Genomic DNA, 10,822 nt, shown 5'->3' with positions numbered 1-10,822 from the left:
TTTTAAGGGTACTTCCCCATTTTTTCCAACCTTGTACAGTAACTCTAGATATATTCAAAATTACAATTCTATCATAATTTAGTCATCAAAACCAAAAGGAGATGTTAATTAAGATGTTCACACTGCTCTTTTTCATGCAAACGTGAGACACATGAAAAAAAAAAAAAAAAAAAAATCATAGACTTAAAACTGGGTTTGATGTGCCGTGTTTGAATATACATAAACATGAATGAGGTTTGAGAACTGCATGGGGGAACGATTATCAGTGGATAGCATCTTAAATTTTGGCTTTTTGCTCTTGCAATGCTATTGCATACTTTAGCCTCAGAAGACCCACTTTCATATGGCCCACTTTTCTGGTGCATTTTGACATTTTTGGAGTTTGACAACCCCTGGCCACCTTCTAATTTCACACTGAATGGAAAAGAGCAGTGTAAACTTACTGCTAAACTTATTTTGACTTATTTTACTGCTAAACTTATTTTTTCTGCTACACTTTTGAGAGAAAAAAAAATGTTCAAATAAAATGTTTCATGTATAATTTGTGTTTTGCTATCATACAAAACTATCTGCTAAACCTCTTTTGAAAAAAAAAAATAATTCAAATCAGATATTTCATTTTGTAAATGTTTTGTTTTCTTTTCTGATTGTAATGATAAGTACTCTAGAGTAATCCTGAGTTATATACACTACTCTACACAACCCCCCCTCACTCTCTGTGAAGATGCCGTGTTACGTTCATGGACAGGAAGCCTTGCACAAATATGAGGAAAGAGAAGCAAAGACAGAGAGAGTCAGACAGAGAGAGAGAAAATAATCTGCTGACAGCTCACAGTTTGAGTCACATGATGTGAAAGAAAACCTGAATAGTGCCACAGTCACTTTAGCCTGGTGGTTTCCATCTTGTGTCTTTCTCGCATGCACACAGCTGTAAAGAAAGCGGTTGTGCTCTGCTCTGCTATGCTCTGCTGAATAAGAGCTCAGCAGTGACGGCCACAGTGTGGTGGGACAGAGCGTGTGCGATGCATTCTGTAGATAACGTACGTTTTCACAAGATTCTGCCAATTGTCATTAGCAGATGTCACATGAGATGATACTCAAAAAAGTCAAGTGTTATGAAGATTAATGGAAGCTGTATGTGATGTGACAATGTTCTCTTTCACTTTAGTGGTAATGAGAATAGGGGGTACATTATAATTGCAATCACCAGAATGCATCTGATGCCTAAGGGGGGGAAAAAACAAACACAAATAACCATTTGAGGTTACATTTATTTACATTTATTCAGCTGATTTAAATGCATTAACAAATTGACTCATCAATGGATTTTATTAGAGAAATACAGAAGAAAAAAATAATAATAATAATAATAATGAAATATGACGACACCAAAAATAAAACATATTTATACCAGCTGGTTACAATAATTAAAATAATATAAATAATAATACATATCAATTTCATTTGAACATGTGAAAACAAAACTAGTATTTTATACCAACAAAAAATGTACTTATACCTTAAACTATATAAGGTAGGCTACATTAAAAATATTAATTGACTAGCATATAGTGTGAAGTGCACATGAATCTAAATAGTCTTAATAACAAATAGCTGTCAGGGAATGTAAAAAAAAGTAGTATTCATTTCAATTCCACACTGGTTTGTTAAACTTCACACATTCTTACCACAGCTTGAGAGTGCTATAAACAGAAAATCCCCCGGGGACCATTAAAAATGATTTTATGTGTAGTTTTTAAGTATGAAATGCATTAGTTTCACACTTATTTCATTAAGAATGTGTACTAGTGCTCACAAAGTTTACAAAGTCAGAGCATGTCATTAGCAAACAGCTAATTTGATAATAAAAAACACAACATTCATTTTTAAAAGGCTGCACACAGTTTTATTCACAATTTATGCCTTCCTGATACTTGATGGGGTCTTTAGTCCCTGACCACTGTGTTCTGGCAACTGACTGATATATGCAACAGCCATTTGAAGCCTACCTTTCCGAATAACTTTCACTTTAAAGCAACTGTATGTAGTGTTGTGTATTTTTGCAACTTTGGTGCCCCCTACAGTTAAAGAGGCTGTATGTACAATTCGTAAACCTTCTCTAGTTAAAGGGTTAGTTCACCCAAATATTAAAATTATGTCATTAATGACTCACCCTCATGTCGTTCCAAACCCGTAAGACCTCCGTTCATCTTCGGAACATAGTTTAAGATATTTTAGATTTAGTCGGAGAGCTTTCTGTCCCTGAAATATGCGCACTGAGTGGCGTCTGTACTTCCCGGTCAGAGAGCACCTGTCCATCAAAAGCTCACTATCCAATCAGAGTAGATCACTGTTAAGCCCGCCTCCACGAGAGGTTTGTGTAAAAACTCCAAACGAAAAACTGCGAAGCGTAAGCGAAATCTGTGGCAATGCATTCAGAATCCACGATTAGAGAAAACGAATCTTTGAAAAACATTAACAAAGAATGAAGCATATTTGAAGAGCCTGTTAAATTTGTGCGAATGAGTTAATTTTTTTTTTCATTTTCATTGTATTTTCTTCTTTTGTAATGGCATATTTTTGATAGTTTCTGAAAAAGTTACGTTCAGTTTTATAAAGTTACGTTCATTTTTATTGAACCAAATGTAATTCCATAATTTTCAGCACTACCTGAACATAAGTCTTTATTTAATGTGTCATAGAACGAAAACAAAAAGATTTAGGGAGCGCGCGTAAATGTCACGTGCTTTTAATTTCCGGTAAAAAAAAAAAACGTCCTGCATAAAAACTTATTAATTGTTATATTGCAATCCTGTCTATCAATTTCAACTAAAAAATTACAGTCAACAACAGACGTTGTTTCCATCGATCCACTGATTCTGTCATGTTTCTCATTGACACGCCCCCAACTCAGAAACTCTGAGCTTAATTGGAATTCAGAGTTTTTCAGTGGTTTTTATGATTTTGTGGTGGAGTTCATGTGTGTTTAACTCGTAAATACGATGTATCCGACATGAATTGAATGCACCATTCAACTTAAAAATCAGTCCACAGGCTTTTATAGACAACCTAGGAAGTCATGGAACGTCTCATTTTTTAAGTGTCGTTACAAGCCGTTTACACATTGGCAAAAAAAGTGATTATTACCTGAAAATTCTAACTTGTATGAATCCACTTTAAGTGAGAGAAGTTCATTAATATATCACTGTGGTAATTACAGTAGATAGCTGTGCACATGCATTTTTAAAGCAATCCAGCCTTCGTACCCACTCACAACTTTATATACCCCTAGAACAGAAGTTAGGGGAAAAAACAGAAGCTACCCAGCTAACAACATTATGTAACTGTTACGTCGTATGTTAACAGGGTAATCACCTTATTAGAAATCAGTGTACCATCAAAGTGATTTTGAAACTGATCTTTAAACTTACATACAGTTGCTTTAATAAGTCCAAATCACATGTTTCTTTATTCAAAAGGCTTTCTGATCTTTACCTGTCCCTACACTATCAGAAAGTGTAGGCCGAATCACTAAAACCAATGAAAAATATTCATACCATCTGTACGATTTTAAGCGCTTTCTCAGAACTCAGTCTTTGCACTCAGAGAGCTCTCATGTGTGCCTTTCAGTTCCCCGCTTGTAGCGCCGGACCCACCCAACTTGTCTCTGCAGAAAATTCTGCGAACGCTTCCCCTGAACTTCTCAGCTGCAAACAAGTAGACCAGGGGATCCAAAGCCCCATTCAGGCAGGTTAGAGAGGAAGTAAGCCGGTTAGCCAGGGCTAGTCCTCTTTTGATTTGGCAGGATAGGTCTGGGTGTGCGTAACCCAGGATGAAGGTTGCACGGCTTAAATGATAGGGCAAAAAACACACTATGTAGATGAGCATGACCAGACCAATGGTGCGGAGAGCTCTGAGTTTCAGTGCCGGCTCCAGCCTTGAACCTTTCCGCAGACTGTTCACTATCAGCAGGTAGCAAGACAGTGTGGCAGTAAAAGGTGGTGTGAAGGCTACGACGAGAGAGATGAGAGCACGCCGTGAAGCTTTTTCTCTGTACAGCTGCAAGCATACAGTAGAGCCATTGATTTCTGCAGTCTGCTTGGTGACCAGTAGGGGCGCCATAGACACTATCACCAAAGCCCATAGTGCAAAACTGGCTATGTGAGCGTAACGAGGGCGCCGGATCTTGAGGGAACGTACGGCGTGTACTACAGCAAGGTATCTATCGCCTGCAACACAGGCCAGGAAGTATAAGCTGGCATACATGTTGACATAAAAGAAGAAGCCCGCGAGACGGCAGGGGATTTCACCAAATGGCCAGTGTTCCCCAGTTAAATGATAAGTGGCTCTGAGGGGTAAAACGAAGACGTAAAACAGGTCGGCCACAGCAAGATGAAGCAGGAAGACATTGGCTGGAGAAGAGTTGCCTCTCTGGCGGGCGAAGATCCACAGGGCAAGGCTATTGCCGTTCAGCGCCAGGAGGAAAACTATAATGTAGTAGAATCCAAAGATCATGTTCTCTACTGTATTGTCCACAGGTGGACAGCTCTCCATGGATTGATTGGACAGCAAGGTGGGAAGTTCTGTCAGGGGGGACTCCATTTTTGTAACTGCAAACAGAGGAAAAGAAAAACATTTTTATTAATTGTTTATATTAATTTAAATTTAACTGATGATATAAATGCTAATAGAAAATAATTCTATCCATTTTATTTTTGAATTTATGAACTTATATAAATATTCAATTAATACATGTATACCATACATACATAAACATACACACCACCATTTTTCTCAGTAAATATATTTCTAAAGGTGTTGGTAACAACCCAAGTAATCCATACATACAAAGAAAACAAAACAAAACAAATAAGTTCAGAAATTATGTTCTGTGAAACAAAGTGGAATTATCCGTAATTAGAAAGCAATCCTGCCCCAATCAGTGGAAATTAATATTAGCTGGTTCAGTCCCAACTGATGGCCTATAAAAAGGTGTCTAATTACCAACATGTCACACAAGAAACATTTCAAGATGGGTAAAAGCAAAGAGCTCTCTCAAGACCTTCGCAACCTTATTGTTGCAAAACATAGGCTACTGATGGCATTGGTTACAGAAGCATTTCTATACTTTTGAACGTTCCAGTGAGCACCGTTGGGGCCATAATCTGGTTGTGGAAAGAACATCATTTCACCATAAACCAGCCACGAATGGGTGCTCCTCGCAAAATTTCTGACAGAGGAGTGAAAAAAATTATCAAAAGTGTTGTCTAAGAGCCAAGGACAACTTGTTGTGGATAGCTTCAGAAAGACCTGGAATTAGCAGGTATAATTGTTTCAAAGAAAACAATAAGTAATGCACTCAACCACGTGGCCTGTATACATGCTCACCACGCAAGACTCTATTGCTGAAGAAAAAGCATGTTGAAGCTGATTTAAAGTTTGCTGCACAACATTTAGACAAGCCTTTGAAATACTGGGATAGTATAGTCTGGTCAGATGAGAACAAAATTAAACTCTTTGGATGCCATAATACATACCATGTTTGGAGGTCAAATGGCACTGCACAACACCCCAAAAACATCATGGTGTAGCACTGGCAAAATTCATATAATTGAAGGAAGGATGAATGGAAATTTTACAGAGATATTCTTGATAAAAATCTGCTGCCATCTACCAGGATGATGAAGATGCAATGAGGGTGGGCACTCCAGCGAGACAATGATCCCAAACACAGCCAAAGAAACTCTCAATTGGTTTCAGAGAAAGAAAGCTGCTAAAATGGCCCAGCCAATCACCTGACTTGAATCCAACAGAAAATCTATGGAAAGAACTACAGATCAGAGTTCATAGAAGAGGCCCACAGAACATTCAAGATTTGAAAATTGTGTGGAAGAATGGGCCAAAATCACACCTGAGCAATGCATGCGACTAGTTTCTCCATACAAGAGGCATCTTGAAGCTGTCATTATCAACAAAGGCTTTTTTATGAAGTATTAAATAAATTTCAGTAAGTGTGTTCAAGACTTTTTCCATGGGTCATTCCATTTTATTAGACATAACTTAATTTCTGAAATTATTTGTTTTGTTTTCTTTGCAATCTAAATCAACAAAAGAGCAATGATATGCTTTTATGCCAAAAATCATTAGGATATTAAGTAAAGATCATGTTCCATGAAGATATTTTGTAAATTTCCTACCATAAATGTATCAAAACTGTCGGCGCCAATAGCCTTGCGGTTAGTGCACCGACATATCCCGGCTCGTGGTCCTTTGCCGCTCCCGCTCCCATCTCTCTTCACCAAAAAACACTTTCCTGTCTACTCTACACTGTCCTTTCCAATAAAGGCATAAAAAGCCCATAAATTAATCTATATAAAAAAAAATGTATCAAAACTTAATTTTTGATTATAATATGCATTGCTAAGAACTTAATGTGGACAACTTTAAATTGATTTTCTTAATTATTTAGATTTTTTTGCACCCTCAGGTTCCAGATTACAAATAGTTGTATCTCAGCCAAATATTGTCCTATCCTAACAAACCATATGTTAATGGAAAGCTTACTTATTCATTTAAAAAAAAATGCCCCTTATGACTGGTTTTGTGGCCCAGGGTCCACATGACATTGAAACCCATATAACACACACACACACACACACACACACACACATTCACATGAAAACACACACACACACACACACACACACACACACACACACACACACACACATTACTATAGATAGTTTTTTAAGAAATACAATTTTAGGATGGATTAAATTGATAGGCATGACAGTAAAGACTAAATATATACACATATATGACAGGTTTCACAGAAATATTAAGCATTATTAAGCATGTATGTATGAGATGGTGCCCCTAGAAAGCTGGTCCCCTAGACAGACTGCATAATTTCTATGTAGGATTTTGAAAAAACACATAAAAAATTGATAGATCAACAAAAATGTCCATGTATGGCACACACTTCCTTTACATATCCAAACCAACCTATGCTGCATTCAAGTAAAAAAAAAAAGTGAAAGTGATATACAGCCAAGTATGGTGACCCATACTCAGAATTCGTGCTCTGCATTTAACCCATCCAAAGTGCACACACACAGCAGTGAACACACACCCAAAGCAGTGGGCAGCCATTTATGCTGCGGCGCCCGGGGAGCAGTTGGGGGTTCGGTGCCATGCTCAAGGGCACCTCAGTCATGGTATTGCTGGCCCGAGACTTGAACCCACAACCTTAGGGTTAAGAGTCAAACTCTCTAACCACTAGGCCACGACTTCCCCCTTTAACTTCATAGAACCCAAAAAGATGTCATAAGAAATCAACAGAAAAATTGCACTTGCTTTTGGAAATATGTTTCCAAAGTTGACCGTTGTCAAAACAAGTTTACAAAAAAGGAGCAAAGGATGCAGCAGTGATACATCAAGTAACACTTTTTAATTCAGCAGCAGAAAATATTTTCTGCGCACTTTCAGTAGTGAGGGAGGGAGCATTACAGCTGTCTCTGTGTATGGCAGCAATTCAGATGCCTAGATATTTGAGTGTCTCAGGAGTCTGAGCAGATGTCCCTGTGGAGCAGTTGACTACACACTCGTCGCACCTCCAACACACGCTACGCTGCATGAAGGAGCTGGTGCATCCGGTGGCCACACCAGAGCCACTCCTGGCTATCTGCTTACAGTCTGAGCCAGCTGTCCTCGTGGCATTCTGCTTTGTCAAATTACTGGCGTGTGCACAGGGCAGCCTGCCTCAGATTCAGTGAGCAAACTCTGTTTGGAAGAGGCATTCATTCTAGCCCGCCATCCAATAACAGTTGCTCTATTAATAATCAGGCCGAATGAAGCATCTGCAGGGATAAGCTGAAGACCTTTTTAAGAATGGTTCAAAGCATGGGAGAAGTTCACCTGTTACTACTAGAGCTGCAGCTGACAGAATGGATTTTTTTTTTCTTTGTGATATTTTTAAAATAACATTATGAATATGGTATAATAGAAGGTTGCCATTTCAATACATTTTTAAATAATTTCAATGACATGATAAATAATTTAAATTAATTGGGGGACATAAAATGTATAACTATGAATAATATATGAATATATGAAATATTTTGCCATAATCTTTAAAAAACATTTTAAAAAAACGATTAATACTTCAACAAAACTGTTTCACTACTTAATATGAAAAAACACCTGTCTGCCAAATAATATTCATGTGGTGCAACTAACATGCAAAAATAAGCATAAACATGAAAAAGAAAAAAAGAGAGAACCCAAGGGCTGTTTCATAAAACATGTTTACCAACAAATCCAGGCTTATTTCAGTTGGTCTGCCTTATTTTTAACCAAATTAACTGACAATACATCAGACTAACTGAAATAAACTTGTTTTATGAAACAGGCCCCATGTGTTCCAGTGTTATGTGGTGCAACTCCCACAAAACATAATGATATTTATAAATTAATAAATCATACATTTGTAAATAAATAAATACTGAAGAATACATTTAGATGAAAAAAAAAAAATCACATGTATTCAAGGAATAAGTGTTGAATATGACTTCCTTATTTGTCAGATAGTCCAAATGCACCCTTTGGAATACTTCTCTGAAAGATATAAAAAAAAAAAAAAGGAAAGGAAAGGAAAAAAAGATTTTTTTCCATTTGTATTAAGCGCTAAGAGTCTTTCTTCATGCTTAAAATATGCTACCAAAACATTTCTCAATATCCTCTCACTGGAGTTGGAATAATAAGGAGACTCTTTATCAATATTTTCAGAACACTATCGACAAACACAAAGTGGGTGTGTACAAGGGAGTGTCAAGGTCCTGCCATATGAGGGGGAGGACAATCTTCAAGTCCCAGAACAAGCCAAACCCTTCAGTAATTTAAACAGATAAAAGCGGAGAACTACAAATCAAAAAGCTCTCCTGAACTGTGCTTAGAGACAATAAGTAGCAATTGAGAAAGATGTTAACAGATGTTAATAAAATGTTCTGGTGGTTCTCTCGTGTGTGGTATGAAACTATACCGTGTGGTCCAGGAAAAACACATTTACTCTGACAATATATGAGAATTTCAAATGAAAAACTATAATCCAGCAGCACCAGTCCAAGTGTCCCGTGGTCGACTTGGAAAACACGCTCCAAACCCGAAAGTCTTGAAGAACGAGGCTTCTCCACAGGCTGGCATCAATACAAAATCACTTTTGTGTTAAAGAAATAAATGGGGGTCAAGCTTGGGTTGCAATGTGACACTAATGCTTCTATACCACATCACACAAAAGAAGCAGAAGTAATCATAGGCGTGAGGCACATTAGCCAGAGCTGAACTGCAGCTCAGCAATAACCTACATGCTGCCAGAACTTAAAACAGAGCCATAGGAAACCCTTTTCTCGCTCTCTCTCTTTTTTTTTTTTTTTACATTTATACACAAATACATAAAATATGACCACAAGAGAACCACCACCGAGCAAAATTTACATTTATAATTTTTTTTTATATCTGTTACCCTATATATATATATATATATGCAATAAAACGTATATTAAATTAAAATGACATGCACATAAACTAGGAAAACACAATATGATCATTAAAAATTAAATGTTTTGTTACATAGTTGCTTTACGTTTTGCAGAAAAGCCTAGAAAAGTACATATAAATAGTTTAAATGGCTTCACTGAATAAAAACAGAATAGAAAAAAAGTGCATGAAAATGGTTTGAATGTCATGCATGTAAACTTGCCATTCTAATGTTTCCATACAAATATAATTAATTAAAAATGCAAACAAGTTTCAATTGAGCCAGACAGCAGACACTAAGAGAAATTAAATGAAGTCAGTGAGAGACTCACCAGAGTGTTGATCCCTCAACAGCCCGTGCAGTAGTGAAGGAGATGAGTTCTGCTGCCTGTGCTTTCTTACAGCTGCCTGAAAGTGGCAGTGGAGTTTAATGGAGTCAAGAGACTGCTCTCTCAGGCTGAGCTGTGTTTGAGATAAAATACTGTGGCTCTTATTGTGTTGCCAACAAATTTGATCACAAAAATGCAGTTCTCGATGGGAAGGCTCTTATGTGACCCTTGACCTCAGCCTTTCTTTGCAATGCTATTTTCTTCTGAGGGCCACTTGTGCACTCCACAATAACCCAAGTCAGAAGAAGCAGCACATTTGGACAGGGGGGAAATAATGGCATGCCTTGCTCGCAATTAGGAGCCGGTGGGGGTAGCAACGGGGACTAGCGTGCCTTGAGGTTACAACCCCCCTGCCACTCCGTTTTACAATTCAGTAATTTAAACAGATAAAAGTGGAGAACTACAAAACAAAAAGCTCTCCTGAACTGTGCTTAGAGACAAAAAGTAGCGATTGAGAAAGATGTAAACAGATGTTAATAAACGGTTCTGGTGGTTCTCTGGTGTGTGGTATGAAACTACACCGTGTGGTCCAGGAAAAACACATTTACGCTGACAATATATGAGAATTTCAAATGAAAAATTAAAATCCAAACCCCCCTGCCACTCTGACCCCCCCCCCCCCCCCCTTCAACCATATCAATAAACAGAAGATGAACTGAGCATTTAATGGGGCAGTTTATGAATAAATACTAGAGATTATCCATTGTAGACTGTGGAAAGCCAGACAGACGAGGCCCCTTGGAACTCAGAGAATGAGTGAGAAGAAATTTGAGTTGAAATCTCAAGGGGGAGTAGGACAGAGAATAACAGACAGGGGTCCTTGTTTCTTGGGACCCTGCTGTGGACTGTTGGGGCATCATACATTGGAGCAGCAAAGGGCAAATATTAGGGCACGTGAA

General features: G+C 37.8%; 1 protein-coding gene across 1 annotated transcript; it reads right to left on the bottom strand.

Annotated features, from left to right (window-relative positions):
* Positions 1–2,953: 2,953 nt before the first annotated feature.
* Positions 2,954–10,136, bottom strand: LOC109110707 (uracil nucleotide/cysteinyl leukotriene receptor-like). The gene is made up of 2 exons (XM_019123692.2): positions 9,867–10,136; positions 2,954–4,610 (listed from the first exon to the last, which is right to left on the bottom strand). The coding sequence occupies exon 2, from the start codon at positions 4,600–4,602 to the stop codon at positions 3,583–3,585; it is 1,020 nt and encodes a 339-aa protein (XP_018979237.2). The 5' UTR covers positions 4,603–4,610; positions 9,867–10,136; the 3' UTR covers positions 2,954–3,582.
* Between the last annotated feature and the right edge of the window lie 686 nt (positions 10,137–10,822).

The sequence above is a fragment of the Cyprinus carpio genome, chromosome B6 (genome assembly GCF_018340385.1).
Source record: "Cyprinus carpio isolate SPL01 chromosome B6, ASM1834038v1, whole genome shotgun sequence".
Lineage (NCBI taxonomy): Eukaryota > Metazoa > Chordata > Actinopteri > Cypriniformes > Cyprinidae > Cyprinus > Cyprinus carpio.
This window is presented reverse-complemented; position numbering and strand designations above follow the sequence as displayed.